General features: G+C 43.1%; 1 protein-coding gene across 3 annotated transcripts in view; it reads right to left on the minus strand.

Annotated features, from left to right (window-relative positions):
• Window positions 1–1,116: 1,116 nt before the first annotated feature.
• ZNF385A (zinc finger protein 385A) overlaps window positions 1,117–17,492 on the minus strand; it is a 229,273-nt gene continuing 212,897 nt past the window's right edge. For all 3 annotated transcript variants that reach the window (XM_070740846.1, XM_070740845.1, XM_070740844.1), the window contains exons 6-8: window positions 7,238–7,416; window positions 3,856–3,951; window positions 1,117–3,236 (exon numbers count right to left, since the gene is read on the minus strand). In XM_070740846.1, coding sequence (XP_070596947.1) covers window positions 3,006–3,236; window positions 3,856–3,951; window positions 7,238–7,416 — 506 coding nt within the window. In that variant the 3' untranslated portion in view covers window positions 1,117–3,005. The remainder of the gene's footprint in view (window positions 3,237–3,855; window positions 3,952–7,237; window positions 7,417–17,492) is intronic.

Below are 17,492 nucleotides of genomic sequence, written 5' to 3' on the forward strand. Positions count from 1 at the left end.
TATGTCTTTTTATAATAAATGGGCTTTAGCATGGGGTTAGTTTTAGATATTATATTCGACTTCTCTTATTACTTTGTATCTTTTGTATTTGTATTATTATTTTGTAAGCTGCCCTGAGTCGTCCTTCATGATTGGGCTGCATAGAAGTCAAACAAACAAACAAATAAACAAACAAATAAACAAACAAATAAAAATAAGGTGTTGTGTGGAAAATGGTCATAGGTCAGACCATTTTCAATGATGTTGTAATTTCAGTCACTAAACAAAAACGGTTGTCGATTTGTGGATTCTCTGTATTATATGCTCCTTTCTCCCATGGGCCTTGGGTCCTGAGCGTGGAAGGAAGAAGTCCATAGTGGTTTTATTAGGATTGGTCCCAGCCTTAAATCTCTCTACATGGGGCTACCTTTGAAGAGTGTTCGGAAACTTCAGCTGCTGTGAAAGCAATCATGGGCTTCCCTAGGTATGCCCATGTCACACCAACACTCTGCATTCTGCATTGGTTGCCGATCAGTTTCCGGTCAGAATTCAAAGTGTTGGTTATGACCTATAAAGCCCTTCATGGCATCGGGCCAGAATATCTCTGGGACCGCCTTCTGCCGCACGAATCCCAGTGACCGGTTAGGTCCCAGAGAGTTGGCCTTCTCCAGGTCCCGTCGACTAAACAATGTCGTCTGGCGGGACCCAGGGGAAGAGCCTCTGGAACCAGCTCTCCCCAGAGATAAGAATTGCCCCCACCCTCCTTGCCTTTTGTAAGCTCCTTAAAACCCACCTGTGTCATCAGGCATGGGGGAATTGAGATATTCCTTTCCCCCCCAGATCTATACAAGTTATGCAGGGTATATTTGTGTGTATGTTTTGCTTTTTAATAAGGGGTTTTTAGTGACTTTTAATTATTAGATTTGTTATACATTGTTTTTATTATTGCTGTGAGCCGCCCCGAGTCTGTGGAGAGGGGCGGCATACAAATCTAATAAATAAATAAATAAATAAATAAATAAATAAATAAATAAACACACAAATAATAATAATAATAATAATAATAATAATAATAATAATAATAATAATAAATCGTGGCTTTCCCCAGTCCCTGACAAAACAGGAAGACAGACCGAGTGAAGGCATCAATAAGCCTTATCATTTCTTTTATTGTTATCAAGGAGCAAAGGACGGTAAGGGAGAAAAGGTGCTATGTGGGGCGAAGCAGACAGTCCTTGGTGTCAGCAAGAAAGAGAGGGTGAGAGTCTAGCATGGTTGGACAAACGGTGGACGAGGGTCAGACTCAGGAGGCGGAGGGCATCTGCGGATGGAGGGGCCAGGGGGGGATTGCCCTGTGGGTCATGCCAGTCGGGGTGGAAAGTGGGTCCTGTTCCCCTCCCATGCCGGTTGACTATTGCTCGGAACTTCAGTCACAGTTTGGAGAGAGGCAGGGAAGAATAGCAGGGCCACGACATGGAAGAACGTCTCCTTCCCTCCGGCCCCAGGCTACAGGGTTTCCTTTGGAGCTGGCCCTTCTTCTTCTACTTCTTCTTCCGCTTGAACAAAACGGGAAGCCAGCCGATGGCAATGTCTGTTTCTGCGTCTACAACTTTCGCAGGAGAAATAAACAACCCGACCCTTTGATTGTTCTTCCAAACCCCAAAGTGCCCATGCTTTCTACGGAACACACCCTACAGCAGAGGATCAACACTTCAAGAGGCACCAACTGGGGTGGGCGCCGAGGGAATTTACAAGCATCTGGATTTTTGTCTGTGTGTGTGCTGTGGGGTGGAGCTGGCTTGGAGGTTGGGGGCTGCTTAAAAAGAACAACCTGACCTCTTGGCTCATGTCTTGTTCAGTCGGGGAAGAGGTGGGGACCGAACTCTGTAGAAATAGCAAAGGGTAGGCGAGGAAGGGGAGGAGAGGTCACATTACCATGGCAACGGCACAGATAACCCAAAGGATGGCCTACAGGCAGAAGGAGATGCCAGCCACGCGCCCCCAACAGCCCCGATGCTCTTGCTCTCTTAACCAACATGCCATTTCCAGGCAAGCTGACGGGGGTTGTGGGTTATTTTTCCCCCCCTTTTGCTCAAGGGGAAAGAAAGTACTGCAGATTGGGAAAACATGACTGAACAAGGGGGTTGGGTCTGTCTGTCTGTCGTTGCTGAGGAACAGCGCAAGTGGGACCGGAGGACATGGAAAAATGGGGCACAGTACTTGCTCTGCCAGTCTCTTATTGAGGTGCCGTGGTGAGGAGCCCAAGGGGAGCCCCCCGGTTGCATGGAAGCGCAGTAAGGAGAGGGGGCCAGCACGAGGGGGGGGGAAAGAGTGCTGACGGGGGGGGGGGTTAGGGGATATGTACATGGAGGTGCTGGCCAGCATTATTGCAGTAGGGACTCTTTCAGGAGGCCCTGTCTTCTGTCCCGCACACACATATACCCCCCCAACTTCTCAGTGCAAGTGGACAATGGCTTGTATGAGTAAGGGGGGCAACAGCCCCCTTAGCTCTGGGATGAAAAGAGATTGCTTGCTGATCAGTCCCTGAGGTACCAGAACTGCCTCCCTTGCCAACGTGCCACAAAGTCCTGGGGAGGAAACTTCCACTCCCCAACCTTTCGTACCTCGGAAAATGAGACCGATACGCACATGGGCGCACAGGCACACCCCAAGGCGCATGCCCCCATCCAGACCCCTCCCCCTTGCGGGAGCCCAGCACTTGTGCAGATTTGGCTGGGATCCCGAGAGGGTGGAGAGCGGGCGCGCCAATGCGCAGTGGGGATGCGGAAGGGTGGTGGGGCTTCTCCCCTTTTCTCTTCTCAGAAAAAATAAACTCCATTTCCTGTCCCAAAGGAGGAAAAAAAACAAAAAGAAGAGGGAGGAAGAGAAAAACGCTCCCTTCAATGGGCCTGGGCGCCTTGTGAGATTGCCGGGACTGGTTGCTAGTTGCCGGGGGAAGGGCCGTGTGGATCTGGTGGAACCAGGAGTCCCGGGATTGTGGCAGGCAGGTGAGCGGAAGGGCAGCATCAGTATGGTGAGAAGAGGATGGGTCCATGTGCAGTTCGGATGGGCCCCGGAGCCGGACGCAGGAGTGGGTGCGTCAGAGGTGGGCCCTGCAACAGGGATGGCGTTGGGGCTGGCCTCAGCGTCAGGGGCGTGGAAGCTGCTGCTGCTAAGGCAGCTGCTACCGCCAGGGGATTTGGTAGCAATCCAGCCGCCAGGGACTTCGGAAGATCCTTGGAGAAAGCCAGGGAGCCCTGCAGAGACAAAGAGAGAAAGGAAAAAAAGAGAGAGAGAGAAATTCAGTTCGATTATCTGATTTAAGGGGGTACCAACCAGTGTTCCCTCTAATTTTTTTGGGGGGTGGGCGGAAAAGTATAGTGTCTGAGCGGCAGTCACTTCGGGACTGGGCGGCACAGAAATATTAAACAAACAAACAAACAAGCAAACAAACAAACAAACAAACAAATAAAAAACCCACTCTGTTTTGCCTCAGAGAATTTCAAAATAAAATACTGTACTGTGTGTCTATAACAGTGAGCTCTATCAATATCAAAATGCCATTTAAATAGTTGAGCTAGTTTCAAACTAGATTTTGATTTTCTTTCTCTCTTCCTTACTCCCATTCTTTTTCTTTCTCTTTTCCTTCCTCTCTTTTTCTACCTGTTTCTCTCTCTTCCTCTCTCTCTCCTTCCCTCTCACTCTTTCCCTCTCGGCTTCTGGCCAGGTTTGGAAAACTCTGAGTTGATGATGATTTTTAAGTGAGCGCTTGCTCACTTCTCAGCTTAGAGGGAACTATGGTGCCAACTATCCTGGCCTATTAAAGAAACAATGCCAGAGCCCCTATTGCAACAACAATCCCTGTTATGTACTCACTGGCAGCTCTGCCATGCCACGCTGCTTCTTGTGCCGACTCAACAAGGGATTGGGCTTCCCAGCAACTCCATCCCGGTGCCGCCGGCTGGAAATATGCTAGAAAGCCAAAGAGGGAGGAAAGAAGTATCAAGATTAAAGGGTTAAATAAGGTCCAGGAGGGAAGTGTTTTTAATAGGAAAGTGAACACAAGAACAAGGGGACACAATCTGAAGTTAGTTGGGGGAAAGATCAAACGCAACGTGATAAAATATTATTTCACTGAAAGAGTAGTAGATCCTTGGAACAAACTTCCAGCAGACGTGGTTGGGAAATCCACAGTAACTGAACTTAAACATGCCTGGGATAAACATATATCCATCCTAAGATAAAGTACAGGAAATAGTATAAGGGCAGACTAGATGGACCATGAGGTCTTTTTCTCCCATCAGTCTTCTATGTTTCTATGTTTCTAAGATAATTAGCAAGTAAAGAATCCTGGTTCCTTGACCAAATGTTGCCTCTTACGATGCCAATCCAGCCATGTACAAAAGACTGATGCACTATCATCAGACAGACCAGACAGGAAACACAGTCATCATCCTCTTTTAATGATCCCATAATCCCTTGCAAGGTGGACTCTGGGCAACTGAATGGAGCTGAGTGTTTATTGGCCAGATGCCCTTCCTGTCGCCATTGTGGAGTTATATTCAGCAGGTATATTCTCATTGTGCCCAAAGAGAGAAATAGCTGCCTTTACCTAGGATCCAACTCACAGCCTCTTGAATGTGAGGCAAGAGCTCCACCTCTAGGCCACCGCACCACTCAAACAGGAAACACAATGGCCCGATAAATTAATTTTACTTTACTATAAAGTTACGTCAATAGAATTTTGCATGTGGGAAAGTTCAGCTCTCTCACCACCCCTTTTACAGCCTGACAACTTAAGAAGGGTCCCTTTTGAGTCTTTTGCTCCACCTGCTATGCAGTTCGTCTTCTGCCTCACGAATCCCACAGAGGTCCCACAGAGAGGTCCCATAGAGTTGGCCTACTCCCGGTCCCGTCAGCTAGGCAATGACACTTGGCGCGGGGCCTTCTCTGTGGCAGCCCCAGTCTTTTGGAATCATCCCCCACCCCCCGAGATTCGCACTGCTCCCACCCTCCTGGCCTTTCGTAAATCTTTGAAAACTCATCTCTGCTGGCAGGCTTGGGGCTCTTGAGAATGGATCCTCTGCTCCGGTCAAGAGTGTAAGTAGAATGAATGTGATTGATTGTGTTTTTATAATAGGAGTTTTAGATAAATTTAGACAATTGGATTTTAGATAAATTGGTGGATTATTGTGGTTTTTAGATAAATTTAGATTGTTTTAATAACAGTGGTACCTCTACCTAAGAACGCCTCTACTTACAAACTTTACTAGATAAGAACCGGGTGTTTAAGATTTTTTTTGCCTCTTCTCAAGAACCATTTTTCACTTACAAACCCGAGCCTCCGAAACTGTAACCGGAAAAGGCAGGGAGAAGCCTATGTGGGGCTTCTGTAGGAATCCCCTGGGAGGAAACAGGGCCAGAAAAGGCAGGGAGAAGCCTCTGTGGGGCCTCTCTAGGAATCTCCTGGGAGGAAACAGGACCGGAAAATGTGGGGAGAAGCCTATGTGGGGCTTCTGTAGCAATCTCCTGGGAGGAAACAGGGCCAGAAAAGGCAGGGAGAAGCCTCTGTGGGGCCTCTCTAGGAATCTCCTGGGAGGAAACAGGGCCTCCACCCTCCCTGTGGTTTCCCCAATCACATGCATTATTTGCTTTCCTATGGGAAAAATTGCTTCTTCTTACAAACTTTTCTACTTAAGAACCTGGTCACGGAATGAATTAAGTTCATAAGTAGAGGTACCACTGTACTGGATTTCTTATATGTTTTTATATTTTTCCTGTTGTAAGCTGACCTGAGTCTGCGGGGAAGGGTGGCATAGAAATCTAATACATAAACAAACAAACAAATTGTGAGCTATGCTGCCTCTTATCTCACTGTTATCTGCCTCTTATCTGACTGTTACCTATGCAGCATCTGCTTACCCATCTCCCAAGGTCTTTCTCACATATAGTTACATGAACCCAGATTCCAAGATGTTCATTTAGAAATCCTTTTGGTGGTAAAAACTTTTAGTTTTAAGGCTCCTTTGAGGATGGATTTATGAGTGAGGCCATGCATAGGAGCACACGCACTCCTTATTACGGACCCCTGCCCCCAATAGCAGCTCATAGTCCCTATGCAGGACTAGCTTATGAGTACAGACATGGCCTCAATCAAGTAATTGCAGCATGTCCTTCTATTTTCCACACTGATAGAGGAGCAATCTAGGTTAATCTGCATGTAATAAGCAGGCCCTGAGCAAGAAAATTATAGTACCCTTATGATCAGAGTTAAAGAATGCCTATTAAATTACCGAAATCAAATCCTGATATGAGACTCAAAATTGGAAGCTATAAACTTTGACACGAAACCTCCCATCTTCTGAATCCATGTGAAGGATAACTACCATTATACGGTAAACATTTATCAACTTACAACTACTATTTAGTGATCATTCGAAGTTATAACAGAACTGGAAAAAAAAGGGATTTATGCCTATTTTTTCACACTTTGCAGCATCCTCCCTGATCAGAATTCGGATGCTTGGCAACCGGCTCATATTTATGTATCCCGTGGTCATGTGATCAACTTTTGGGAAGTCCTGGGACAAGCAAAGTCGATGGGGAAGGCAGATTCACTGAACAACCGTGTTACTAACTTAACAAATATAGTGATTCACTTAACAACTGCGGCAAGAAGGGTCACAAAATGAGGTGAAACTCTCTGAACAACTGTCTTCCTTACCAATGGCAATTTTATGTTCCATTGTGATCACAAGTCATGGATTAACTGCAGTTATTAGGGACAGAAATATACACTGCTCAAAAAAATAAAGGGAACAGTTAAAAAACACAATATAATTCCAAGTAAAACAAACTTCGGTGAAATCAAACTGTCCACTTAGGAAGCAACACTGATTGACAATCCATTTCACATGCTGTTGTGCACATTCAACTTTGTGCAAAACAAAGTATTCAATGAGAATATTTCATTCATTCAGATCTAGGATGTGTTATTTGAGTGTTCCCTTTATTTTTTTTGAGCAATATACTTTGTATACTTATGTTCAGAGACATTGACTCCTTTCACATGGCACTTTTTTAAAAAATAAAAAAAAAATCTGAGCCTTAACAAAAGTAAGAAGAGATTTTTAGGGCTCAAGTTTTACTATAAATTTAAAACATCCCAATCGAGTCCCACCAACTGTTCTTCCTTAGAAAGAGAAAATTCTCTGATGGTTAGATGTACCGACCAAGGTGTCAGGACTGCATTTCACACCTGTTTGAGCTGGATCTCCGAGTTAACTTTGACATTGCAGATTTCACAGTGGAAGGTTCTCTCCTGAGCACTGGGGTCTTGGTTGCCTGGTTCCCCTCCAGTTGTGGGACTAAGACGTGGATACGCTTTGATAGGCCCCAGTCCGCTGCGTGCTTCCAGGATAGTCTTGTGCTTTGTACCTAGGAGAGTACAACACAATACTGAAACTACAAAAGCTCAAGAGAAATGTCCACCAATCATTTTTTGCAGCACTTTCTCTCGTACGCTGCCTTCCAAGGGAATGCTGTTTGCAAAATTGGTAGAGACAGCTTACTCCTGCACAAACGTATACTTTATCTACAGTTCTTTTTCTTTAATCTTAGCAGTTGCAGTTCTATAGTTACAGGAATTTAGCCTATAATTCAGTCTGTCTTGTTGACAAACTCAGGACACAGAATAGACTTTTCTGCGGTGACTTTTCTGTTTTTTTTATAGAACCGATTTTTTAATGCTAGAAAATCTAATCAGGTTCCCCTTCTGTAGTAACATCTACCTTCAGATAAAGGGCTTTTTTTTACATTACAGTGATCCCTCGATTTTCGCGGGTTCAAACTTCGCCCAACGGCTATACCACGGTTTTTCAAAAAATATTAATTAAAAAATACTCTGCGGTTTTTCTTCTATACCACGGTTTTTCCCACCCGATGACGTCATACGTCATCACCAAGAGTCACTTCTCTCTCTCTTTCCTGTCATTCTCTGCTTCAATCATTTTCTCATTTCTCTTTTTTTCTCCCCTTTTTCTATCATTTCTCTCTCTCTCTCTCTCTACCTTCCACTCTCCCCTCTCTTGCTCTCTCTCTTTCTCACTCTCTCTCTCTTCCTCTCTCCTTTCTATCTCGCTCTGTCTGTTGCTCTCTCTCTGTGAGAACGCCTGCCCCGCCTCTCCTGCAGCCCCCTCGCTGACAGCTGGGATGAAAGCGCTCTCACTAAGGGACTGCAAGAGGGGAGGGGCGGGCATTCTCAAAGCGCTCAGAGCGGCTAGCGGCCGAATGAGGAGGATGAGAAGCCGTAGCCGCCAGCGCTGCTGCAGGAGGACCTGTGCCCCAAGAAAGCCGGTGAGAGGAGCGGATTGGGCGGGCGAGGGGGCCAGAAGTGCTGGGGGCACACGGGGGCAGCCGACATTCAAAACAATCTTTGCCGGCCTCCGCACTTTCGTCGCTCCCTGCCCCCAACTTCAAGCCCAGATCCTTGCGCGGCCTTGGAAAAGGGTGCGCGGGGGTAGTTTTTGGCTGTCCATAGCCAAAAATGGTGTTTTTACTTCTGCATCTCTACTTTGTGGAAATTCGACTTTCGCGGGCATTCTGGGAACGCAATCCCCGTGAAAATGGAGGGATCACTGTATAACCTTTTTTGGCTATCAAATCAGCACATTTTATAAAAATGCTAAAGTTCCCTTTTTATATTGTTACATGACAATTATATTTTTATATCCATCTAAGTATTGCTTTTACTTGATCAGACAGTTTCTGTGTATATACATATGTACACACACACACACACACACACACACACACACTTTATAAAAATGGGTTTCTTCCTACCTAAAGGGTTTCTTCCTACCTAAATTGAGGAATATGGAATATGCCAACTGGGAATGAAAAAAGTATTACCGCCTTTGGTTGAGTTTTTAGCTAGAGTTTTATTGGTCCGTATTGGTAAGCAAAGCTCTTCTTACTTTGAAGATAAATATTATCACCTTCTGATATCTGCACATTAACTTGTTTCCAATGGTGTATAAATGTAAACATGAAAGAATTTACAACAAAAGAAAGAAAATGAGAGGTGGGCTCTACAGTATGATTTGAGGTTTCTGTTTAAATTCTGCTATCCTAATTCTGCAAAACCTCCTTTTCTAGAAAGGAGGACTGCCTCTCAAACCCTACTCCAATAGTTGCTTTTCCTACAGTTGTCTCAGCATTAGGTTATAATTTAGGAAGGAGACAAGACCAAGGGCAAATTGAGATGAACAAATCTATGCTTGAACTGTGCCACTGTAGTCTTTGAGTGTGGATCAATAATAGGGCACATAAAACACAAACGCCAAACAGGATAATGTGATCATAATAGGATGGAGACATTGATTGCAATGAGAAATTTCAAGAAAAACTATATTAAAAGCGAGGGCTAATATTACATTCTCAATGGCAAGAAGAGGCTTATATTTTATTAGTGCCTCACTGCTGCAATCTGTTTATTCAAGGTAGCAAACAGACTTGGAATATCCAAACTGAAAGGCCAGAAAGTGGTTCCCATAGGAAATGAATGCGTTAATGAATTAATTCAACCTTATTCTAATCAGAAGCAACAACAAACTCTGACCCCTAGAAAAGGAAGGAAGTGTATTTATCACATAAGATACGAATATTTGCACTTTGAGTCCATATAATAAGTCAGACTTAAATAACACAGAACCTCTGTGATATTCTAAATAAATAAGGACTGAATGTACTGTATGTTCTACTAAGTAAATAAAGCAAAAATAAACAAGGAGGAGTACTATATTCAAAATTATGCTTTGCAAAAAGCTAAATTATGTCATTTATATGTACTTAATAAAAGGAGGTTACAATCCATTGTACGTTTATAGTAGAAAAAAAGAATTCTTGAAGGACATTAAACATTTTCCCTCCGTATACGGTAAATCCCATTGAAACTTGTTTGAAACTGTTGCATTCTAAAATATTGTACATATGAAAAAAGATCATGACTTTAACAGAATAACAGAGAACTGTGGAGTGATATCTAAGTCTTAAGTGCTATTGCTGGTGATATTTGGATATTCCTCAGAGCATCCCTATTACTTGCCAGGATGAAAGTGGGGGTATCTTCAATCTTTTGTTACCTTGAATGGCTAACTACTACAAGAAATGAGAAAAGTCTCCTTGTGGGGTTTTTTTTTTGAGTGTAGGGTGGAATATTGGGAGCATCCAATTAAGTATTGGCATCCTTCAAATGCTAAATTCTGCACCCAGAATATTGATTCCTGTGTTTGTAAGTGTGCCTATAGACATACATGTCCTGTCCCTCTATTCACCTGCTACGTTTTATTAAGAGGAAACAAAGACACAGGTAATCCACCGCTCCACTGAAATCTTTTAAAAGCACCGTTCTTCACAGTAAAGAACCTCATTCTTGCACACAGAACATCTCACTTCCTATCCTTGATATTTCTATTTAAAAAGACCAGGCAGGACTACTGTAATGCTCTCTACATGGGGCTACCTTTGAAAAGTGTTCAGAAACTTCAGATCGTGCAGAATGCAGCTGCGAGAGCAATCATGGGCTTCTCTAAGTATGCCCATGTTACACCAACACTCCACAGTCTGCATTATTTGCTGATCAGTTTCCGGTCACAATTCAAAGTGTTGGTTATGACCTATAAAGCCCTTCATGGCACCGGACCAGATTATCTCAGGGACCGCCTTCTGCTGCACGAATCCCAGCGACCAGTTAGGTCCCACAGAGTGGGTCTTCTCCGGGTCCCGTCAACCAAACAATGTCGCTTGGCGGGACCCAGGGGAAGAGCCTTCTCTGTGGCGGCCCCGGCTCTCTGGAACCAACTCCCCCCAGAGATTAGAATAGCCCCCACCCTCCTTGCCTTTCGTAAGCTGCTTAAAACCCACCTCTGCCGCCAGGCATGGGGGAATTGAGATACACTTTCCCCCTAGGCCTTTACAGTTTTATGCATGGTATGTCTGTATGTATGATTGGTTTTTATATAATGGGTTTTTAACTGTTTTTAGTATTGGATTATTGTCATATACTGTTTTATTACTGTTGTTAGCCACCCCGAGTCTGCCGAGAGGGGCGGCATACAAATCCAATAAATAAACAAACAAACAAACAAACAAACAAACAAATAAATAAAAGATTTCTGCCATCTATCCCAGAGCTCCTGCCAATCACAGCAAACAGTAGGGCTAACTAATCTGAGTTGCGGAAAAAATAGTTTCCTATGAATGAATAATGCAGGAGTGAGTAACTGTGGCTCCTTTATGATCTATGGACTTCAACTCCCAGAATTTCTGGGCCAGCCACACCAGCTTAGATATTTTGGGAGTATAATTTCACAAGTTTTAGTGGGGCCATAGTTGCCAATCCCTGATGTAATGTATCAATGAATGCTGTGGGGACAGGAAGTTGCTGATTCAAATGTCACTAAAAAACCGGAAGTTTATTCTTTCCTGCATGCTCATTGCCTCATTGAGTCTACGGAGAGGGACAGCATACAAATCCAATAAATAAATAAACCTAAAACCTAAATTTGCTAGTTCTTGAGGCTAGGAGGCCTCTCCCAGAAACCCCATGTAAGAAGAAAGTGCTGAGTTTCCAATCCACAAAGGGCTCTGAATAATTTAAGAATGGATTTATTTATATGGTTTAGGAGTATAAAACTGGACTGTAGAAATCCAAATGACCATTCACTGGCAGCAAAGATCGAAAGGAATGATGTGACTACCTTAAAGAATATTGGAGAGATGCTGTAGGGCAGTAGTCCCCAAATATTATGGTAAAAATGAGATCTTAACCATGTTTTACTCCTCATTCTGTTGGGTGCTTAGGATCATTGTTCACTCCTATTCTAATATTTTTTCCCTTGTCATAAATTCTCAGTGACTATGTTTTCCACCAAATGATTTGAAGTAACAGAACATTTTACAATGATATTTTTAATGAAGTGAAGACATTGCTTTCTCCCACCACACATCTATCCATACATTAGATATGTACTAATAAAGAGACATGCATCAAAAGATGCATACTGACCAAAGCATGAGAGACATCTCTGGACAGTTTTTTTTGTTTTCGCTTCAAGCCAGTCCTGCTTGCAAACTGCCATGGGAAGATACCCCACTAATTATTCTTCAGGACCATTTCCTTTCTCTAACTCATAACAGAAGACACCTAATTTCATGTTTATCTGTTCAAATATTTAAATGATGTTTTTTTTCCTCTTAACAGAAGACTTGCAGTAAACTATGAACCTGGGGTGCTTCAGCAGAGATTGGGGTGACTGATTGCTGGACTGGGATCTGTCCAGTTCTCCTTCATTGTTTTGGGCTGTGTTTTGGGCATTCCCTCCTTTTTATTTATTTTATTTATTTATTTTGTCCAATACAAATTGAAAGTTAAAGAGAATAAAAACATGTAGTAGTAAATATCAGGGAAAGGAGAGAACTGAAGATATGAGAATAGAATATGTCAATGAAGAATAGAGGAAAGGATATATGAATGGAAGAAAAGATATATAAAATATAGGAGGGGCAATTGGACAGGGGACGGAAGGCACACTAGTGCACTTATGCTCACCCCTTACTGACCTCTAAGGAACCTGGTGAGGTCAATCGTGGATAGTCTAAGGGAAAAATGTTGGGAGTTGACACCACGGAGTCTGGTGATGAGTTCCACGCTTCGACAACTTGATTGCTAAAGTCATATTTTTTACAATCAAGTTTGGAGCGGTTGATATTAAATTTGAACCTGTTGCGTGCTCTTGTGTTATTGCAGTTGAAGCTGAAGTAGTCGTTGACAGGCAGGATGTTCCGATCAAACTACTTTGCTCCATGGCCACTTTGATCTGGCACTGCCTTTGGTGCAAACAGCCACTCAAGCATTACATAGACTTATCCGTCCAGGTAAATAAATGCTCCGACAGGAAGCCTGTGCAGCAAAGCAGCAGGGACTGTAGTGGCAGAGGCCATGAACACCCTCCAGGCAGCCACTGTTAAACAAAGCAAGACTCTTATTCTAATATTCTTCTCCCTTGTCACCAATTCTCAGTGACTTAGTTTTTCAGCAAAGGATTTGAAGCAACAGAATATGTTTAATATTTTTAATAAAGCAGAGACGTGGTTTTTGAAAGGGGGGGGAGAGAATGGTGAGCATACATAAAAGAGGAGCAAGAGGAAGAAAACAGAAATTGTGAGAGGCAGAGAAGCGCTAGCAATGAAGTCAGAGGCAATGAAGAAAGAATGGAAAACAGGAGGACAGCCAAAGCAAGTCTAGAATAGGCAGCCCATGAAGCAGACTGGGTAATGCAACTGGTGCTAAAGAACAGATGGCAGAAGCAATAGAGAGGCAGGGAGAGAAAGCAGAATGCAGCAAGAGAGAGAGAGAAAGAGAGACAGACAGGAGATCAAGAGCAAGCAAGAGGGCAAGCACAGAAAAAACATGCAAGGAAAAGAGACAACTGTGAGAAAAAGAGATCAAGAGAGCATGTCAGGGTGGTGGTGAGTGAGAAAGCAAGAGATGCTGATGGAGGGAGGAGGTGATAGAAAGGAATGGGCAGCAGAGTAAGCAGAAGTACTTCAGCTTCAACCACAACAACACAAGAGCACACAACAGATTTAAACTTAATATTAACCGCCCCAAACTTGACTGTAAAACATATGACTTCAGTAACCGAGTTGTCGAAGCGTGGAACTCATTACCAGACTCCATAGTGTCATCCCCAAACCCCCAACACTTTACCCTTAGATTATCTACGATTGACCTATCCAGATTCCTAAGAGGTCAGTAAGGGGCGAGTACAAGTGCACTAGAGTGCCTTCCATCCCCTGTCCTATTGTTCTCCTATATCTCCTATACCTTTCTTCTATTCCTATATCTCTTCTTCTATTCTTTAATTGATATCTTCTATCCCTATAACTTCTCTTCTATTCTTTCTTAGATATATTTTACTATGAGTATCTCCTCTATAACCTTCATCATGTATTTTATTTATTTATTTATTTTATTTATTAGATTTGTATGCTGCCCCTCTCCGAAGACTCGGGGCGGCTCACAACAGCAATAAAAACAATATAACAGTGGAACAAATCTAATATTAAAAACATATAAAACCCTATCATTACTTAAAAACCAAACAGCAACATTCATACCAAACATAAAACAAAGTATAAAAAATAGCCTGGGGGAAAGGTGTCTCAACTCCCCCATGCCTGGCGGTATAAGTGAGTCTTAAGTAGTTTACGAAGTTTTTAAGTAGTTTTTATTATGTGTATACCCACTAAAACCCTCATTGTGTATTGGACAAAATCAATCAATAAACAATAAATAAATAAAGTAAGAAAGAAGATGAAGAAAGGAGAAATTCGAAGAAGAAAAGCAGGGTGAGTAGGTTAGGTGGGTCAGCTAGAGAGATCATCAGCATTGGGATCTCTAGGACAAGCAAGGGAAGCAGAAAACCCCACCCTCCCTGCAAATCAGAATCTGATGGATGGCTAAACCCCTGATTAAGAAATCCGTTATTTCCAATCTCAGCAACATTAAGAGGTGTGGATTTCAGTTCCCAGAATCCCCCAGCCTACACCTCTTAACATAGATGGGATGGAGAAACTCTGTCCCACTTCCACCCCATTTTATGTTAAGGAGAGTGATCAGTGGATGCTTTCCCATTGGCAGGAAATCCACCAATTGCTTTCCTTAGCTTGTCCCATACCAAATCTGTCAAGACAGTGATACTTGCTTGACTCGTTCCTAAGCCAAAACAGAATTCATCTGTCAGGACAGAGCAAGTGATGCCAGCATACTGTTGCGTGCTTTATGGACCAGAAGGAGGCTTGTTAAACTGATCAGCTGGGTGTGTGCTGTGATGCAATTGCTCCACAGTTCTAAGTCCTGGACCAGTTTCCTGAGAAACATCTCCTCTCCTTAGTTGCAGCTCCACAGCTCTAGACTAGGACCGCATAAGGATGGGCTAGATGAACCGGTGGTGGGGAAAGAGATGCAGCTGGAAGGAGAACCATTATATATCTGACATCAACACAATTGAGAGAGTCCAGAAATATTTCACAAGAAGAGCCCTTCACTCCTCTTCTCACAACAAAATACCTTACTCCGCCAGACTTGAAATTCTTGGCTTAGACAACTTACAACTCCGTCGTCTCCATTCCGACTTAATTATAGTTCATAAAATCATATGCCAAAATGTCCTACCTGTTAACGACTACTTCGCCTTCAACCGCAACAACACACGAGCACGAAATCGATTTAAATTAAATGTCAACCGCTCCAAACTTGACTGCAAAAAACACGACTTCAGCAACGGAGTAATCAACGCCTGGAATGCACTACCTGATTCTGTGGTTTCTACTCCTAACCCCAAAACCTTTAGCCTTAGACTATCTTCAATTGACCTCTCCCCCTTTCTAAGAGGTCTGTAAGGGGCGTGCATAAGTGCACCACTGTGCCTACCGTCCCTGTCCTATTGTCTTCTTTTGTTACTTTTTATCATTACTTATCTAATGTTTTATTTGTACAAATTACCACCCTATAATTGTTTGACAAAATAAAATAAATAAATAAATAAATAAATAAATAAATAAATAAATTTTTATCCATAGTGATCTCCATTTGGGCCTGTAAATTTGGATGGAAAGCAGACGAGCTAATTTCCAAGAGAGGGCTTGAGCTGATGAGGCTGTTGCCAAGACATGCTCTGCAACCACACCCAGAAATCTTGCAGCAGGGCCAAAGGTGCAAAGGATTTGGGGAAAAGGAGATAAAAACCTTAATTGGATACACCCGGGGGCAAGGTATGTCAAAAAGGAAGGACCTAACCATTAGAATTTCTACCCCTCCTGTCAGGACTCGTGGGTCTTCCACAGTCATCAAAGGCAACCATTCAACATGTTACCTCTTCACCTCACTTCAGCTTCTCCATAGGGGAAGGTACACGTGTTGGATTTTGTTGTGATGCCTCTGGATCGCTCGTAGCATCATCTACAGATGCAATTAGGCTGGGAAGGGAAGGTCTCTCTCTCTCTCTCTCTCTCTCTCTCTCTGTGTGTGTGAAAGAGAGAGAGCGAGAGCGAGAGAGCTTCACTGGCAGAAACGAATTGCAGTAAAGTTAAGCAGAGAATTGGGAGGAGTCTTAGTACCACTTTTTCTGGCTCACAAGTTTTGAAAAAGACTCAACTGGAGAAACGAACAGCAGCTCACAAAAGCTTATGCCTTTTAATACAAGTTGTTAGTCAGAAAAGGAGCTAGAAGGTGTTTCTGATGTCTTGCCACCATCGACTAATATAGGTCTCCTGCAATGAAGATCAGAATTAGAAGCACCAGGCTGTTTGTGGTGTAATGAAATAGAAAGCGGTCTTCAGTTCTTTATTTTCTGTTTAGAACAGTGTTTCCCAACCTTGGCAACTTGAAAATATTTGGACTTCAACTCCCAGAATTCCACAGCCAGCAAATGCTGGCTGTGGAATTCTGGGAGTTGAAGTCCAGATATCTTCAAGTTGCCAAGGTTGGGAAACACTGGTTTAGAGGAAGGGTGCCAATGTTTTCTGAGGGGTGTAAAACCACTTGTAATATCAGAAGGACCTTGAATGGACTGGAAAGCCCCCCTTATATCCATGCGTTAAGCAGAGGCAGCTGAGCAGCAATGGAAGGAAGATTGATTAGCAATAGCACTTAGACTTATGTACCGCTTCACAGTGCTTTAAAACCCTCTCTAAGTGGTTGACAGAGTCAGCCTAATGTCTCCAGCAATCTGGATCCTCATATTATCCCCCTTAGAAGGATGGAAAGTTGAGTCAACCTTGAGCTGGTGAGAATCGAACTGCTGGCAGGTGGCAGAATTAGCCTGCAATACTGCATTCTCACCACTGCACCACCATGCCTTAGTTAAGTGGGTCAAAACAAATGGGGGAGCTGATCCCAGCCACTGTAGCAGTGCAGTGGAGCCAGATCTGAGTTTTTCTGCTACACCCAATAGGAAATATACTTTGCCCTCACTTCACTTCAAGGCCTGTTTTTCTTTTATTCTGGTTTGGACTTGTAGATGAAATAAAATAAAACACAGCTCCATTTTCAGAGCATTTACAAGGTCTTTGGGGTCTAATCAGTTAGTACTATGGCTCTGAAATTACACTCAAGAGCGTGTGAAATTAATATCTATAAAACTTGAGAACTCAAAGGGGAGTCTGGAAAATAGGGTTTCTTGCCTTCTCTCTGTATCTGTAAGTAGTAGAATTTTGTGGGGAAACTGCAGATTTGCCCAGACTTCATCATATACAACAGATAACAGAATTCTGTTGTCTTGAAAATTGAGGTAGCAAAATTAAGGTTTATTCTTTCTTTTAGGTGTGGTGTAGAATGTGCCACCTCTACACTTAAGTCTCTGCACCAGTCCAAAGTCGCCTGCACATTTATAAAATCCCACCTTATGAATCTGTTTCACAGCTAAGCTGCTTTAATAGGGCATCACTTC

Source organism: Erythrolamprus reginae, chromosome 2, assembly GCF_031021105.1.
Source record: "Erythrolamprus reginae isolate rEryReg1 chromosome 2, rEryReg1.hap1, whole genome shotgun sequence".
NCBI classification, from domain to species: Eukaryota; Metazoa; Chordata; class Lepidosauria; order Squamata; family Dipsadidae; genus Erythrolamprus; species Erythrolamprus reginae.